Source organism: Candoia aspera, chromosome 4, assembly GCF_035149785.1.
Source record: "Candoia aspera isolate rCanAsp1 chromosome 4, rCanAsp1.hap2, whole genome shotgun sequence".
In the NCBI taxonomy this organism is placed as follows: Eukaryota; Metazoa; Chordata; class Lepidosauria; order Squamata; family Boidae; genus Candoia; species Candoia aspera.
In genome coordinates, this window is record NC_086156.1 from 103,000,094 (window position 1) to 103,019,037 (window position 18,944).

Consider the following 18,944-nt stretch of genomic DNA (forward strand, 5'->3'; position numbering starts at 1 on the left):
ACATGTATGGTTGCTCTAGGATACAAACTCTCTATGTGCAAGGAAGCCGTTTGTTGCCACTCCCACTTCCTCTCTCTCTTCCTCCTCCTTCCACCAAGAGAAGCACACGGCTGTGTGCTGCTCTTCTCCATCTTGGGCCATGTGGTCAGGCCTAAAAAAAGAAGGATTTTACCCCTTTCTTCCATGCAGCTCTTAGCAGCTGTAGGGCTAAGGGTGAATTATGTTTAGGGACAAAAGAAGAACAAAGATTTCATCTTTTCCACCGAACATGAATGTAACTGAACCAAGATTAAAGTCAGTAAGATATTCTTTTTACTTCTTAACCTATTCTGTCTAAGCATGTGATTCTTTTTGCTTGGGAGGGCTAAGTGTGTAAGATCAATAACCAGTGTTTCTCTGATGTGCTCATTAAAGCTATTTTAAGATAATAGTATTCTTCTGTGGATAGCTTCTCAGCTGTGCTAAGCTCTGCTCCATTTCAGTGGCTCTGGCAGGCCACTAAATGGCTTCACAATGTAGTCTTGAAAGAGATGGCAGCCCCACCTCCCAGCCGCTCCACTCACCTGGCAATCACTGGAGCTATTTTGCAATCCACTGGTGAGGAACAGCCATCTGGAGGACAGGTGGGATGATTTCCTGGATTCTCCGTAGTTCTGGAGAATACTTTGGGCTCCAGAGATCCTGCCCAAACCGCAAAAATGCCATGTCGGTGGCTCAGCTTGCAGAGCTCCCTGAGTGAGCCACTCAATCCACCACTGTACCCACCAGAGGAAGCTTCCCATTTCCGTTTTTTTAAATCATAAATTTTATTAGATTTAAGGAAAAAAATAAAAACTACAAAAAAACAACAAAGAGGAAAAAAACTAAAGTGCAAAACACAAAAGAGAATTTTTTTTCGATTTTACAAAAAGATGTGGCTTCCAACTTTAAACGGCAAGGATATCCAGAAATTTCCACTATCAATCTCTTGCTCTATATTAAACCAAAACACCACACTATTTCTATAAATCATTCCACTGGAACACATAATAAAAATCATATATGAGTAACTTTATTGATTAGTCAAACGACCATGTACGAAGTTGGGCATCAGCCACTATAAGATATAAAAATACGATACCATAAAACATAAAATACAGTATGGTAAGATAAAATATACTATGGTAAGATAAAATACGATAAAATACAGTAGGGTAAGAGGGAGATAAAATAAATCTTGCCAGTGTAACAACTGCACACAGGGCTTCACACCAGACCCGCCAACATTCTTGTAAGACTCGAGGAGTTGCAGGTAAACCCAGCCACAAATAGCAACCCAAGAGCCGAGGACTGCCAAAACCAAGCCAAGGTGGAGGAACGGAGGTGGAGGAGCCAGGTGAGAAGACGCCAGACGAAGGAGGCTTCCCAGGATCCTCCGGGTTTTATCAACCTTTTGGGTATCCTGGAACCCCCACCTCCTCTTCCACCCTCTGCTCCCCACAAACCAGTGAACAAGCCCTTCCATTGTACTGAATGCGGAAAGAGCTTCTCGCAGAGCTCGGTGCTCATTGAGCACCAGAGGATCCATACTGGGGAGAGGCCCTTTGTGTGCAATGTCTGCGGAAAATGCTTCTCCCAAAGCTCCACCCTGATGGGCCACCAGAGGATCCACACAGGCGAGAAGCCCTTTGCCTGCCCCGAATGCGGGCGGGGCTTCAGCCGCAGCTCCGCCCTGACGGAGCACCAGCGCACCCACACGGGAGAGACCCCCTTCCCCTGCCGGGAGTGCGGGAAGGCCTTCAGCCGCACCTCCAAACTGGTCAAGCACTTGCCCACCCACTCAGGCGAGAAGCCATACGCCTGCGCCCTCTGCGGGAAGCGCTTCTCCCTCAGCTCCAACCTGCTGAAGCACGAGCGCACCCACTCGGGGGAGAAGCCCTTCCCCTGCCCCCTCTGCGGGAAGCGCTTCAAGAAGAAGACCCACCTGGTGTCGCACCATCGCGTCCATACCGGGGAGCGGCCCTACCGGTGCGAGGAGTGCGGGAAGTGCTTCTCCCAGAGCTCGTCTCTGATCGAGCACCAGCGGATCCACACTGGGGAGAAGCCCTACAAATGTGCAGACTGCGGGAAGAGCTTCTGTATGAATTCAAACCTCACCAAGCGCCAGAGGATCCACACAGGCGAAAAACCATACGCCTGCTTGGCCTGTGGGAACGCCTTCCATTACAAGCCCCATCAGATGGACCCAGAAGGGGAGGGGCTGGGACCAGTTTCCACTCTCCTCTTGGGCAGAAACTCCTTCTCTGCTACCAGTCTCTAAAAAGCATAGCACGAGGGTACCCAGTGTTTATTTTTACAGCTTGAGACTCTTTCTTTCTCTTCCTGCCTCTGGATCCAGATTCAGAGTCTTAAAAGTTTACTTTACAGGTAGTCCTCAACTTATGACCACAATAGGGACTAGAAAATTCATCATTAAGGGGTACAGTCAATAAGCAAGTCATCATGTGACCACACCCAATTTTACATTTTTTGCAGCAGTTGTTAAGCGAACCATTGCGGTCGTTAAGTGGGTCATGTGGTTCCCCATCGATTTTGCTCATCGGAAGCTGGCTGGGAAGGTTGCAAATGGTGATCATGTGACCCTGGGACGCTGCAAGTGTTGTAAATACATGCTGGTTGCCAAGTGCCTGAACTTTGATCACGTGACTGCGGGGATGCTGTGATGGTCATAAGTGTGAGGATTGGTCACAAGTCACTTTTTTAGCACCATCATAACTCTAAAACAGTCACTAAACGAATGGACGTAAGTCGAGGACTACCTGTAGTTCAATAGGTGGTCTCTGACTAAATCTGGAGTCCACTTTATAATTGTCATTACAACTGTCGCCAAGTTTTTTGTATCTGCAGTTGGCTAACTTTAGTTCCGTGAAGGCAAAAATTACAGTAAAGTCATCTTTGGAATCAAACCCCTTCTCCCTCAGCTTGGCAGGCAGTCTATCCAATCTGAGTTTCTTGGGGTTTTTTCCCCTTAAGACTGCAGTGATTTGGCTTTTTACTTTCAGTCCTAACAGGGCACGAGTAACCAGTCTTACGTCCCAGGATCCACATGCCCTTCAGACCCTTTTTGTACCCCACGGAATCTCGTTTAACTAATGGCTGAAAATCAATGGTATGGTTTCCTTTCATTTTTGAGATGTGAAATACGAACTAGTAATGTAACCTTGAAAATTACAGTTTTTGAAACAGAATCCTCCCCCGCTCCTCCTTCAGATGCACAAAAAAAGCTTGACCAATCCTGGCCCCATCCACGGTGGCTCTCAACCTCTCCCGAAAAACCCTGCTCATGGATTAACCTGTCAATCTGCATTTTCTTTCTCTTTTTTTACATATGTAATTTTTATTTTTTTAAAAATTAAAAGAAAAACAATACAAATTTTGAAAGAGAAAAGTAAGGAAAGTAAGGTAAAGTAGTAAGTGAAAAAGAAAGTACAAAGAAAAATAGAAAAGGAAGAGTCATAAAGAAGCAGCTTCCAGTTTTCCAGTACTTTTATATTTTACCCTCTCCTGCATTCTTTCTCATATGACACAATTCTTACTCCCTTATTACTCCTTCCAAATTATGCAGAAAGGTACTGATAGTTTCACTTCCTGCCTTAGATTGGGCTTCCTGCAGAATCAGAACTGATAAAGCGTTTCTACGTACTTTGCCTCTTGAGTAGTCTGTTCTGAAACCTAAGTAGCTGATTAGTTCAGTGTTTCTCAACCTTGGCAAATTGCAGATGTGCGGACTTCGACTCCCAGAATTCAACTCCCAGAATGGCTGGCTAGGGAATTCTGGGAGTTGAAGTCCACACATCTTCCAGTGGCCAAGGTTGAGAAACACTTGATTGGTTGGTTCTGCAAGGCACTGGAGCACATCATCCCTCCATCCCTTCCAGGGGAAAACAGGCAGTGCCTTGAGTTAGAACTTCAGAGATTATATTCTCTAGATAAGGTACAAGCTCCCGCTTTGTAGCTTTAGCACACGGTGTAGAGCTTTGTCATTCACTATCAGTGATGTCAGGGACGTTCTCGGAAGGGACACCAAATTGAATGTCACATCGCACTTCGAATGAAAATCACCCAGTTACATTTTTCCAGTGGCAACAAAGGAGTGTTGAGAAAATGCGATATCCCCAAACAGGAGCCCTTGGAAGAAGGATATGCATATTTCTTGCATTAAAGGAGCAACATCACGGATTTATTGTGGCATTAATGTGACACTGACTCTGGAATGTCTTTTCCAAAGCTTTCCTTTAAATTTTCGTCAGTGGAAAGAGCATGTGATTCTGAACATTTTTATTTTATTTATTCATTCTTCAAACTTCTATTACTGCCCATCTCCCCCAAGAAAGGGGGACTCTGGGCGGTTTACAATAAAACCAAGATTAAAATCATAACATATAAGTTACAATAAATACACCAATAAATAAAAATAAGTTAAATACCAAACCCAAGGGGCAAAGTTCTTATTCAGTGGGAAAGATCTATGGGGCTAGACACCCCCAAGACGAGCTATTACCTCTCCCACCCCAAGCGAGGCGGCAGAACCAGGTTTTCAAGTTCTTCTGGAAGGCCGGGAGCGCAGGGGCCTGCCTTACCTCCGGGGGCAGAATGTTCCAGAGGGCGGGTGCCACTGCAGAGAAGGCCTGCTTCCTGGACCCATGAACAACATGAAATAAATGCAGCTTTCCTAAAACAGTTCTGAAACAGTCGCATGGGGGGTGGGCAGGAAAGAAAGGTTCTCATGTATTCTCATACCATAGTAAATCCCCTGCTTTTGAGGGTATGGCCGATTTTCTTGATTTCTTTTACCTCTAATTCAATTGATTGGGACTGAAAACTGACATTTTATTCCATAACCCATAGCAGAGCAAAACCTTTATAACACACAGATTTTGAGATGGGGGGGAATCTCCGGATCTCTTAATTAGGGAAGTGGTAAATAAAGAGGGGGAGCCAATTTGGGGTAGTGGTTCAGGCATCAGGCTAGAAACTGGGAGACCGTGAGTTCTAGCCCCACCTGAGGCACAAAGCCAGCTGTGTGACCTTGGGCCAGTCATACACACTCAGCCCTGGGAACAAGGCAATGGCAAACCACATCTTAAAACCTTGCCAACAAAATTGCAGGGACTTGTCCAGGCAGTCTCTGAGAACTGGACACGATTGAACAGATTAAAAAATAAAGAGGAAAGTGGCTGGTGTTTAAACCACAAATCTGCATTTAATTAAAAGTGTGAGGGAGTGTGGAAATAACTCAGATGTGCAGATTCGATTACATCTGGCACTGAGATGGTTTCAGGTTATATCAATACGAAGCGGCACAAAAATACTCATTTTAAGATGATGCCGTTTTTGTAAATTAAAAAATGCAGGTGTAAAGGGAGGCAAAACTCTACCTTTGCTCTTAATTTCACGGGACAGCTGCCTTAAGGAGAAAAAAGCTACATCTATGAAGATACATCATTCTAAAATTAGTTCATTCTGTTACATAAATAACTATTTTTCATCAGTTTGTTTTTGTTTTTTCTAATATTTGTGCATTTAAAATTGGGGACACTCCAGAACAGAGCCAGAGAAATGGGACTGCTCTTTATATTTGATTATACTGTGATACAGATGAGTTTAAGGAACAGAGCAGAGTTAGACATTTGAAATGGTATCTTCCTGGTTTTCATTAGTTCAACAGAGTTTTGTTTTCTGGCTTCATGCATGCATGTATATATGTAAATACATTTCTTTAAGTATCACAGTTAGCCTGAACTGGTTTTAAGGCTGATTTTGGTCAAGGCAATAAAAAAATACTGTACCCTGCACAGTGCTACTGGGGTTAAGTATAGGGCTATCATGGGCTACAAAAACCTAAATGGCCACTAGAGGGCAGAGTTCTCTTTACTGCCACTACTGACTATTTATTTATTTGTTTGTTTGTTTTTTGTATCACCGCCCATCTCCCCCAATGGGGGACTCTGGGCGGTTTACAATAAAAATAATAAAAACATAAATTACAGTCTAAAAACATAAATAAGATAATAAATATAAAATCCAAGGTGAGATAAAATCAAAATTAATAAGGGGTGCTATGGCGCCAACCACCCCCATCCCAAGCAAGGCGGCAGAACCAGATCTTCAATTTCTTCTGGAAGGCTGGGAGCAAGGAAACCTGTCTCGAATCTGGGGGCAAGATGTTCCAAAGGGTGGGCACCACTGCCAAGACGGCCCATCTCCTGGGCCCAGCTAGATGAAATTCCTTTACTGATGGGGTCTGTAGCATGCCCTCTCTGCCTGACTGGGTGGGGTGGGTCAATTATCCATATTTCTGCTGCCAAGATTGGGGTACAGGTAGCCTTCACCTAACGATGGTAATTGGGACCAGAATTTCCATCACTAAGCGATGCAGTCGTAGACTGAGACATCACGTGATCACATTGGTTAGTGACGGCAGTCCCGGCAATCCTGTTGCCATCGTTGAGCGAGGATCATGAGTTGTTAAGCAAGGTCCTCCTTGCAACTTCCCGCCAGCATCCAACAGCCAAAGTCAGTGGGCAAGCTGCCAGGAAGTTGCAAGTCCCAGGCGGATCGCAAGCAGGACAGTGGGCAGGTGAGTGGTTGCTGCCAGGTGAGGGACAGTGTGCGGGTGGCCGCAGCAGTGCTGCATAAGTGATTTTGGCCTGGGGGTGGCTGCTGCCAGTGGGGCAGGGGGTGCAGGCAGCCAGTGAGGTGGGTGCAAGGGTGGCAGTGCTGGATGGCTGCTGCTGGGCAGAGGAGACTTACCAGAGCAACTTACGACCTTCCCTGCCAGCTCCCCCATTGACTTTGCTTGTGGGAAGCCAGCAGGGAAGGTTGCAAATGGCAATCACGTGACCGTGGGTCACTGCAACCATCATAAGCATGACCTAGTTGCCAAGCACCCATATTGTGATCACGGTACTGTGGGGGTGCTGGGACGGCCAGAACTTTGAGGACTGGTCATAAGTACCACTTGTTCAGCACCGTCACAACTTCGAACAGTTGCTGAACGAGTGGTCACTAAGCAAGGGCTACCTGTAATGTGTTACTTTTCTTGCAGTAATGGTACCATGGGCACAATGGGCTGTTTTTCCTGATACGGAGGCAGCTGATAACATACCACATTGCAACAAGCTACATGTGTGTTCATACATAACATGTAACCAGGATTGGTTTTAATAGGGTCTGCTAAACTAGGATATCCACTTTGCAGAGAAATAAAGTAGCCATGCCTCATTTAACTAATTCCTGGTTAACTTTTCCTCCAGTTTTAGCTTCTTTTTCCTGGGAACGGTACACTGGCCAGAGGCCTGGATGAAGTACACATACAAAACACAGAGAAGGCAGGACTCCCAGGTCAGCTGTAACAACAAGGCATAGTTAAAACCAAATACTTAAAACATAGTTTCAAATGGTGCTTTAAAACTAAAATAAGCCAAGGTTTATTGCTCAGGGTGAGTTCAAACAAATTCACAATAGGTAAAATATATTCTGCCGTAGCATTATTGTGATGTCCAAACCAGGGTTGTACATATTTTTGAAATCCTGTTGCTCAAGGCCAAACTCAGTGGTGTCTAACTCGCCTTTAATTTTCAGACCCGGAAGTGGCAAAGAAGTGCTTACAGGCAGGACAATCCTCCAGCGGGAGACCTACTTTTGAGGCTGTCAACAGCCACACTAGGAGTGTTAGGCAGAAGCAATCTCGAGAGCAGCCAACAAGGATTTGAGCCACCATCACTGACAACCTCACATCATTCCCACCTGCATCTGAGGGGGGTTCCCTTGACAGGCAAAAGCATTCCCTACATGTTCAAAGGGAAGAGACCTTGGTATCTAGATCTGCAAAAAAACAAATGATCCCCTGCCTTGCTATTAGTATTGACTTTCAAGACAACTTAGTTTGATGCCTAAACAAACAAATGAAGATGTAGCACCCCCAGTCAAAATAGTGAGGAAGTAAGTTTGCAAGATTCTCAAGAGGAGCAGGTAAAACAGCACAAAAATGAATTCCACATACCAAAGAAAGAGGCTCCTTCCAAAAACCAACCAGGCAGCTTTCACAAAGAGATCATTTTCATTTGTGGGAAAACCACAAATGAGATCTTGGGGAAGGAAGGCTGTCTGCCCTTGTTCCGCATCAAAATGGCATCTCCAATGCCACCCTTCAAAGTCAGTCTGCTCAGGAAGCCCGTGGGAACACAGCCATCTTCATGCTCAGTGATATTCTTTGGATCTGGCTACATTGAACTCAGTAGACAATGTTCTTTATTTTAATTTAAAATTGTATATGCCATCCTTCAACATTTTAATTTCCCCAAGGTGATCTACAACGTACCAAAACTATGATTTTTAATTTTACATAAAAAAAACCTTAACAGCCTGGTATGGTGACACTTATGATCCCAAGTTCTCCACCAGCTTAAGAGGTTATATTCTCATTTTTTGACTGCTTTATTACTTAATTGCTAAGCAGAAAACTATTACTTTTCTTTAAGCTGTTGCTCTGTGATGATAAATTTATAAGGTACAAAGTCAAGTAGACAGAGAAAGCGCAATCGCCCCAATCTTCTCTCTCTGATGGGTAACAACTTCTCAGAATTGAAGCTGCTGAAAAACAGCAAAAGGCTGAAATTACTCCTGACCCCAAGCAAAGCTAATAACAGAAAGAAATTTAAGTGGAGATGCTTGTTACTTCATACTGTAAGTGCCTGCTCAAGATTGGCAGTCTTTTAGAACGAATTTTTGCAGGAGACAGCTGCAGGCAATGGGTGAAACAATTACTTGGAGTCAAAGAAGAGATTTGATTCTATGCATTGGAAAAAAAAACAGTTCAAAGTTTTAATTCTTAATTCACATAAAAAAAGAATTGTACAGCTTGAAAGTTCTGATCAACAACTTGCTACAGACATTGAAACAGAGTTAAAAGTAAACAAAGATGTTCAAGAATTGACTTGTATATATTGTGTACTTCCTTGAGATACTGTAAATTTATGATTTTTAAACATTCGTTGGGTTTCTGCCCATCCTACCAAAATAATTAGGGAGCAACTTTGAAGGATCCCCACCTACTAGAAGGCACAATGGGAGGGGGCCTGACAGTGGGCATTCTTTGTAGAAGGGCCCCTTCTTTGGAAAATTTTGGCCCCTGAAGCAAACACAGTGCCTACCCTCATGGCCTGTTGGAAGCAAGTGAAAACATAATTCTACAGAGAATGCCCACTGTCAGGCCCCCTCCCATTGTGCCTTCTGGTAGGTGGGGACCCTTAGCAATTGCTCCTAATTATTTTGGTAGGATGGGCCCCTTCTTTGGACAACTGTGGCCCCTGAAGCAAAGATGGCCCCTGCCCTCATGGCCTGCTGAAAGCAAGTGAAAATGTAATTCTACAGAGAATGCCCACTGTCAGGCCCCCTCCCATTGTGCCTTCTGGTAGGTGGGGACCCTTAGCAATTGCTCCTAATTATTTTGGTAGGATGGGCCCCTTCTTTGGACAACTGTGGCCCCTGAAGCAAAGATGGCCCCTGCCCTCATGGCCTGCTGAAAGCAAGTGAAAATGTAATTCTACAGAGAATGCCCACTGTCAGGCCCCCTCCCATTGTGCCTTCTGGTAGGTGGGGACCCTTAGCAATTGCTCCTAATTATTTTGGTAGGATGGGCCCCTTCTTTGGACAACTGTGGCCCCTGAAGCAAAGATGGCCCCTGCCCTCATGGCCTGCTGAAAGCAAGTGAAAATGTAATTCTTCTAGAAGGCCTTGGAAAGTATTACTCTTAGTATTAAACTGAAGATTTAGATTTAGATTTACTATTTTAATTATTATATAAATTTTGTATTGTGTTTATGGTTCTATAAACTGCCTTGCTTCTGTTCAAGGTGGTAGACGAATTTCATAAATAACAAAGGTAGATTACAGAAGATATTACTGTACTGTCAACTGTGCAATCTGGTTTTATAAAAGGGTGATAATATGACATTATTAGTTGACATTTTCTTCAGCAAAGGATCGTTACCTTGTCATGGTGCTGGAGCTTGAGCACCTCAATGATGCCATGAGCTAAACCGTGAAGGGCCACCCAAGACGGGAAGGTCATGACAGAGAGGTCAGACTAAATGCGATCCCTGGGGAAGGTAATGGCAACCCATCCCAGTATTCTTGCCGTGAAAACTAAATGGATCAGTACAACCAGAGATATGTCGGTATACCATCGGAAGATGAGACCCCCAGGTCGGAAGATGGTCAAAATGCTACTGGGGAGGAACAGAGGATGAGTTCAACTAGCCCCAGACGTGATGACGCAGCTAGCTCAAAGCCGAAAGGACGGCTAGCAGCCGACGGTGCTGGTGGTAAACAGTGAATCCGATGTTCTAAGGATCAACACACCATTGGAACCTGGAATGTAAGATCTATGAGCCAGGGCAAATTGGATGTGGTTATTGGTGAGATGTCAAGATTAAAGATAGACATTTGGGGCGTCAGTGAACTGAAATGGACTGGAATGGGCCACTTCACATCAAATGACCACCAGATCTACTACTGTGGACAAGAGGACCACAGAAGAAATGGAGTAGCCTTCCTAATTAATAGTAAAGTGGCTAAAGCAGTGCTTGGATACAATCCAAAAAACGACAGAATGATCTCAATTCGAATTCAGGGCAAGCCATCTAACATCACAGTGATCCAAATATACGCCCCAACCACAGATGCTGAAGAAGCTGAAGTAGAGCAGTTCTATGAGGATCTGCAGCACCTACTGGACAACACGCCTAAAAGAGATGTTATTTTCATCACGGGAGACTGGAATGCTAAGGTGGGCAGTCAAGTGACACCTGGAATTACAGGTAAGCATGGCCTGGGAGAACAAAACGAAGCAGGACATAGGCTGATAGAATTTTGCCAAGACAACTCGCTCTGCATAACAAACACTCTTCCAACAACCTAAGAGACGCCTTTATACATGGACTTCACCAGATGGACAACACCAAAATCAGACTGACTACATCCTTTGCAGCCAAAGGTGGCGGACATCTATACAGTCGGTAAAAACAAGACCTGGAGCTGACTGTAGTTCAGATCGCAAACTTCTTATTGCACAATTTAGGGTCAGACTAAAGAGATCAGGGAAGACCCACAGATCAGCTAGATATGAGCTCACTAATATTCCTCAGGAATATGCAGTGGAGGTGAAGAATAGATTTAAGGGACTGGACTTAGTAGATAGGGTCCAGGAAGAACTCTGGACAGAAGTTTGCAACATTGTTCAGGAGGCGGCAACAAAATACATCCCAAAGAAAGAGAAAACCAAGAAGGCAAAATGGCTGTCTGCTGAGACATTAGAAGTAGCCCAAGAAAGAAGGAAAGCAAAAGGCAACAGTGATAGGGGGAGATATGCCCAATTAAATGCAAAATTCCAGAGGTTAGCCAGAAGAGATAAGGAATTATTTTTAAACAAGCAATGCACGGAAGTGGAAGAAGACAATAGAATAGGAAGGACAAGAGACCTCTTCCAGAAAATTAGAAAAATCGGAGGTAAATTCCAGGCCAAAATGGGTATGATCAAAAACAAAGATGGCAAGGACCTAACAGAAGAAGAAGAGATCAAGAAGAGGTGGCAAGAATATACAGAAGACCTGTATAGGAAGGATAACAATATCGGGGATAGCTTTGACGGTGTGGTCAGGGAGCTAGAGCCAGACATCCTGAAGAGTGAGGTTGAATGGGCCTTAAGAAGCATTGCTAATAACAAGGCAGCAGGAGACGATGGCATCCCAGCTGAACTGCTCAAAATCTTGCAAGATGATGCTGTCAAGGTAATGCATGCTATATGCCAGCAAATTTGGAAAACACAAGAATGGCCATCAGACTGGAAAAAATCAACTTATATCCCCATACCAAAAAAGGGAAACACTAAAGAATGTTCAAACTATCGAACAGTGGCACTCATTTCACATGCCAGTAAGGTAATGCTCAAGATCCTGCAAGGTAGACTTCAGCAATTCAGGGAGCGAGAATTGCCAGACGTACAAGCTGGGTTTAGAAAAGGCAGAGGAACTGGGGACCAAATTGCCAATATCCGATGGATAATGGAAAAAGCCAGGGAATTTCAGAAAAACATCTATTACTGTTTTATTGACTATTCTAAAGCCTTTGACTGTGTGGACCATAACAAATTGTGGCAAGTTCTTAGCGGTATGGGGATACCAAGTTATCTTGTATGCCTCCTGAAGAATCTGTATAACGACCAAGTAGCAACAGTAAGAACAGACCACGGAACAACGGACTGGTTTCAGATTGGGAAAGGAGTACAGCAGGGCTGTACACTCTCACCCTACCTATTCGACTTGTACGCAGAACACATCATGCGACATGCTGGGCTTGAGGAATCCAAGGCTGGAGTTAAAATCGCTGGAAGAAACATTAACAATCTCAGATATGCAGATGATACCACTTTGATGGCTGAAAGCGAAGAGGAACTGAGGAGCCTTATGATGAAGGTGAAAGAAGAAAGTGCAAAAGCTGGCTTGCAGCTAAACCTCAAAAAAACCAAGATTATGGCAACCAGCTTGATTGATAACTGGCAAATAGAGGGAGAAAATGTAGAAGCAGTGAAAGACTTTGTATTCCTAGGTGCAAAGATTACTGCAGATGCTGACTGCAGTCAGGAAATCAGAAGACGCTTAATCCTTGGGAGAAGAGCAATGACAAATCTCAATAAAATAGTTAAGAGCAGAGACATCTCACTGACAACAAAGGTCCGCATAGTTAAAGCAATGGTGTTCCCCATAGTAACATATGGCTGCGAGAGCTGGACCATAAGGAAGGCGGAGAGAAGGAAGATCGATGCTTTTGAACTGTGGTGTTGGAGGAAAATTCTGAGAGTGCCTTGGACTGCAAGAAGATCAAACTGGTCCATCCTCCAGGAAATAAAGCCAGACTGCTCACTTGAGGGAATGATGTTAAAGGCAAAACTGAAATACTTTGGCCACATAATGAGAAGACAGGACACCCTGGAGAAGATGCTGATGCTGGGGAGAGTGGAGGGCAAAAGGAAGAGAGGCCAACCAAGGGCAAGGTGGATGGATGATATTCTAGAGGTGACGGACTCGTCCCTCGGGGAGTTGGGGGTGTTGACGACCGACAGGAAGCTCTGGCGCGCGCTGGTCCATGAAGTCACGAAGAGTCGGAAGCAACTGAATGAATAAACAACAAAGTTGACATTTTAGGTAAACATTCAGAAAAATCAGAATCAGCAATAGTTGCTATTTATATTATTTTAATATAAACCAGTGCTTCTCAACCTCAGCAACTAGAAGATGGGTGGACTTCAGCTCCCAGAATCCAGAAGCCAGCATGAATTGAAGTCCACCCATCTTCAAGTATTGAAGTATACTTTGACTTTCATTTCTGTATAGAATTCAAGCCATCAAGAGATACTTGAAAGACACTGGAGTGGAAATAAAATTATTCTCATGATCAATTTACACCCTGGGACAATCCCAGATGGAAATTTTATTTGTTTTTATTTTGGAATTCGTAAGCTAACAGGGTGTTTGATACTTTGAATTAGCATATTGTCAATCGTATTTTTAAATCACTTGACATATTGCAAGACGAAATGGGCTGTCTAAAACTATGGAATAGCAACTGTTGAAGAAATACCCTGAGGAACCCCCCGGCCCCCCAAGCCCTTCTTCCTTCTCTGCCACCAGGTGGTGAGGTTCAGGTCGATACCTCTACTTAAGCAAGACACAGAGGAAAAGTCTCCAAAACTTCATTAAGAGTCTGCAGACTCTTAAGAGTTCCCACCTTCTAAAAGGACGCATTTCGTTTCTGACACTTCGTTTTTGACAGCTGCAAAACAGGCAGGGCATCAAGGTAGGCAGATTCCTCAACAATGTTGTGCCATGTAAATTATTATCCTGTTGAATTTCTCCCCGTTGCATGGCTATTAATAGCAAATTGGCCTGCCAGGAAGTAAAAAAAAAAAAAAGGCTGTTCTCATCCTTCCTAATGTATCTGAATCAAAGTCCTCATTCCCAGGCACCCACCCCTGTCCTTGTCTTGGGTGTTTCCTCTTGTTTCCTAGCAACCATTTCCAGGATTCCTCTCCCGCCCCTCTCTGGTTCCCCCTGCATCATGTGAACTTTGCTGAGGATATGACATCATCACCGGGTTGCCTCTATCATTCTGTAGGCATTACCGATTTGCAACCCACAAGATTGTTGTAACTGTCTAGTGTTTTGCGACTGCTCTTGTTTCTGCCTTGGGAAAAGAAAAGTGTGGAGATTTTGCGAAATCCATTTTCTAGGATACAAGGACGCTCCCGAGATGGAAGGGAAGCATTTAGAAGGGACGGAGGAAAGGGAGGAATCCAGAGACAAAGGTAAGAACAGAGAACAAATCTAATAAGGAGCCTGAAGCCATAGGACGGGGAGCATAGAAAACAGCCAGAAGCTGGTGCGTTGTTTTATACGAGGCTGCAGATTATAGTTTCTGAAAATAACGGATCAGTTTTAATAGCTCTGTTCTGTCACTCAAGGCATAAACACAGAGCTAATTGGTGCAATTTTAGTATCCAAATTACGGAACTGCAAGATCTTGTAGTTGTACGGGACTCTTCAGACTGGTTTTGTGCAGCTTGAAAACTTGGTGCCGTCTTGAAAAAGCCAGGAAAGTGAAAATCAGAATAATACGAAGCTCTGTGTATCTATGAGAATTAGTAAGCTCTGTAATTGACAGGAAGGGATTTTGGGGAATTGTGAAAATGAGGCAGTGGAGGTGGATGGGACATTTTAAAATAGGAATGTTTTAAACAAAGATGACAGGCAGCACATTAGTTTATTCTCTCTGTGTGGAATTAGAATTCTTTGTTTCTATCTGTACCAGCAGAGGAGCAAAAGGCTGGTGAGAGAAGCTAAGTAAAAGAACATTTAAGTACATTCTCTTTCTTTTGCCCAGGGCTCTAGTGTGCCAGGATTTGCAAATGCACAGCTGTTTGGAACTCGCAAATGGCTTTTGTGTTTTCTCCTTTGAAACTTATCCCTGCTTTGTGCACTGTGCTAAAAAGGTTCAGGACTGGGAATGGTTATTAGGGTCTGCTTGCTTAAGTGCTAAACTGAAAACATGTTTTCAAGCCTTATGAACTAAATTCTGCAGCCTGAATGCTCATCTTGCAGGTCTGTTCTCTGCTTCACTTTCAGCTGACACCATCCACATCTCAAGGACAAGTGGCAGCTGCCTTCAGCCACAGTTGTGTTAGATTTTGAAAGTCACAAGATGCACCAAGCCACAAACTGGTCAATCACATATCAGCCTGGCATGCAATGCAATGGTTCACTCTGTTGCGCAGACCCAGAAAATTAGATAGGCTAAGCCATGATTAAGGTAACCATGGGTGTGTGGCAAAACAATGCCACAGACTGCCTGCCAGCCGATTACTGTAGAAAAACCCGCCATATTGGGATGCAACTTCTGTAATTCTACTTTTCTGTTATTGGGATTCATGTTCCCAATGAAGGATTCCTAGTTAACAAGATTCCTCTGTCTGACATTGTGCAGCCTTGTGCTTTGTACAGTTTAAAAACAATATATGGATTGGCCTGATAGAAAGATTATGGGAGCTAAAACATCCATAATCCCCAGTCATCTGAGCCACTGGCCATGCTGGCTGGCGTTATGGAAAGTGCAGCCCATCGTATCTGGAAGACACCAGCTTTGAGGAGGCTGTTCTAGCTCCTTAAAAAGACAGGCCTCAGGTTGTCCCCCACCAAATATGCCCAACATTTAGGAAAACTATGTTACAGCATTATTGGGGATTTTGGCCATGGAAAGCTGCAAGTGGAAGGTCACGTGCTTTGAGTGGAAAGCTCCCTGGCTGCCTAGGGAGCTGGCATGTCACGGACTGAAAGTAGACACTTCTTTTGGACGCTCAAATAATGGCTCCAGCCAAGAGAAAGTGATGCCCTTGTATTCTTTTTCTACTTTCTCTCTGCAGCTGTTGAGGCTGGAAGTCAGGATGAGACAGAAGGCATCAAGAATGAAGCACCAGAAGGAAGGCTAGAGATGCGGGACCTGGAAGCGACTCTGAGCCTGGGGCCGAGAGAAGCGGTGCCAGGGAGCAAGGAGGGAGACAGAAGACAAAGGGGGCTTCATAATGGCGGTGGGGAAAAGCTAGCAGAGCCGCAGGTCCCAAATAGCAACCCAAGAGCCGAGGACTGCCAAAACCAAGCCAAGGTGGAGGAACGGAGGTGGAGGAGCCAGGTGAGAAGACGCCAGACGAAGGAGGCTTCCCAGGATCCTCCGGGTTTTATCAACCTTTTGGGTATCCTGGAACCCCCACCTCCTCTTCCACCCTCCGCTCCCCACAAACCAGTGAACAAGCCCTTCCATTGTACTGAATGCGGAAAGAGCTTCTCGCAGAGCTCGGTGCTCATTGAGCACCAGAGGATCCATACTGGGGAGAGGCCCTTTGTGTGCAATGTCTGCGGAAAATGCTTCTCCCAAAGCTCCACCCTGATGGGCCACCAGAGGATCCACACAGGCGAGAAGCCCTTTGCCTGCCCCGAATGCGGGCGGGGCTTCAGCCGCAGCTCCGCCCTGACGGAGCACCAGCGCACCCACACGGGAGAGACCCCCTTCCCCTGCCGGGAGTGCGGGAAGGCCTTCAGCCGCACCTCCAACCTGGTCAAGCACTTGCGCACCCACTCAGGCGAGAAGCCATACGCCTGCGCCCTCTGCGGGAAGCGCTTCTCCCTCAGCTCCAACCTGCTGAAGCACGAGCGCACCCACTCGGGGGAGAAGCCCTTCCCCTGCCCCCTCTGCGGGAAGCGCTTCAAGAAGAAGACCCACCTGGTGTCGCACCATCGCGTCCATACCGGGGAGCGGCCCTACCGGTGCGAGGAGTGCGGGAAGTGCTTCTCCCAGAGCTCGTCTCTGATCGAGCACCAGCGGATCCACACTGGGGAGAAGCCCTACAAGTGTCCACAGTGTGGCCGAGGCTTCTATGTCAATTCCAAACTGGTCAAACATCAGAGAATCCACACAGGTGAGAAGCCATACGCCTGCTCGGCCTGTGGGAAAACTTTCCGATACAAGCAGCAGTTTCCCCGTCACCTGGCGCACGTCCACCCGGGGGAAGATCAGGTTTCGGTGCTCAGCTTGGGTACCAGTGTTAATATGCTGCTCTCCTAGGGTGTACCCCAGTGCCTGGTGTCTGGCCTTTAGGCCCCACGGGGCTAGTTGCAGTTGGAGGCAGAACTGTTGCCAAATATGGTTGATCCCTAGAATAGCATCTTTTGCTGAATGATTAAGCCAGTTTCTGAGATGGCTCAGAGACATATTTCTACCTTAGTGACAGTCACGGTTGGCCTACTTCATGATGCTACCTTTATCCTCATTTAGAGGAGCTACTTCCCAAAATTACAGAGTTTTCTTTTATTGGTTTATGCCAGTGTTTGTCAACCCTGGCCACCAGAAGATGTGTAGACTTCATGCTGGCTAGGGAATTCTGGGAGTTGAAGTCCTCACATCTTCCAGTGGCCAAGGTTGACAAACACTGGTTTATGCAGTAGGCCCCTGTGACAGGGCCCATGCCACTTCAGAGGGTTCCCACTGTAGTGAATTTACAATAGCGCCAAGCGCTACCAACCTGACATCTTGTTACATTAACACAATATAAGGATTCTATTCTGTTACTGGATCAAGATTATTTTATGGGGTATATGAAACTCAAAGCTAATCACTTTGTTTAACTTTGCTTTGTCACCGTACAGCTCATGACACAGGATGTTAGTTTTCCATGTGCTCTGAGAAAAAGCAAAAGGATTTTCTAAGGATCTTATTTTTTTGTTCTTAAAGCCAGGGAAAGCACAGTAGGATTTATTTTCAGGACCTTGTTTTTTCTGTTACCTGAAGTAAAGGTAAAATTGTACTTTGAGGTTTTTTTTAATTGAGCTGATTACAGTATTATCTAGAAAACAGTCGTGAACCCTTCAAAGAAGCTTCTTGTCATTAATGCTGAGATTATTCAGGTGGTATGTTTATAATAACTATAGGAAAACCCCAAACTGTCTGACTTAAAACTCTATACTGATGCTTCCACCAGTTTTTATTCAAGGTAATTCCTTTCACAAGAGTCAGTTTGGCATAGTGGTTCAGGCATCAGGCTAGAAACCAGGAGACCGAGAGTTCTAGTCCTGCCTTAGGTGCAAAGCCAGCTGGGTGACCTTGGGCCAGTCACTTTCTCTCAGCCCTAAGGAGGAGGCAATGGCAAACCACTTCTGAAAAAGCTGCCAAGAAAACTGCAGGGACTTGTCCAGGCAGTCTCTGAGAATTGGACACGACTGAACAGATTTAAAAAAAAAAATCCTTTCACTGTCAGATTTTGAAATTCTGTCTGAAAAGGGACATTTTGACTACTGATGGGATTTTAGAATAATTGTAAAAATGTCTAAATGCCCTCTTACCCTTGTGAAGTCTACCATGGTAGGCCAACCTTCTAGAGGTGTAACTGTTCAGAAGTCTACTATAGGATTGCTGACTTTTTCCATTGACAACTCATACCAGATCCATTTCAAGCTCTGTGTTCCATTCAGTACAAAAACTGAACAGTCATGTGCAGGAGGAACCACCATTAGTGGTGAGCGCATGACATCTCATGGACTCATCTCCAGAAGTGAGCAATAGGCAAGGTAGGGGCCTCCAAAAGTCACATATGAGCTTCTCATTAAGTTAGTCATCAGATCATTGAGGAATTTGTCTTTTTTAATAAATGTCCTTGAATTAGCTTCAGAATGTCATTCATAAGAGCTAGAAGGAACACAAAGTGAAACCAAATGTTATTCTCCAATTAAGTCAGGGTTTCTTGACCAGGGTTCCATGGAGCCCTAGGGTTCCGCAAGAGGTCATAGGGATTCCCTGGGAGA

At 44.9% G+C, this 18,944-nt stretch overlaps 1 protein-coding gene across 1 annotated transcript; it reads left to right on the forward strand.

The window, feature by feature from the left end:
• The first annotated feature begins 703 nt into the window (after nucleotides 1-703).
• LOC134496788 (zinc finger protein 30-like) lies at nucleotides 704-17,480 on the forward strand. The gene is made up of 4 exons (XM_063302500.1): nucleotides 704-735; nucleotides 1,255-2,248; nucleotides 14,215-14,404; nucleotides 16,016-17,480. The coding sequence occupies exons 1-4, from the start codon at nucleotides 704-706 to the stop codon at nucleotides 17,209-17,211; spliced, it is 2,412 nt and encodes an 803-aa protein (XP_063158570.1). The 3' UTR covers nucleotides 17,212-17,480.
• The last annotated feature ends 1,464 nt before the right edge of the window (nucleotides 17,481-18,944 follow it).

Excerpts from the sequence above, each read along its gene's own strand:
- LOC134496788 (XM_063302500.1), top strand. The coding sequence starts at position 704 with ATGTCGGTGGCTCAGCTTGCAGAGCTCCCTGA. Across the intron at positions 736-1,254 it reads CAGCTTGCAGAGCTCCCTGA|ACCCGCCAACATTCTTGTAA; the intron begins GTGAGCCACTCA and ends GCTTCACACCAG. Across the intron at positions 2,249-14,214 it reads AAGGGGAGGGGCTGGGACCA|GCATTACCGATTTGCAACCC; the intron begins GTTTCCACTCTC and ends ATCATTCTGTAG.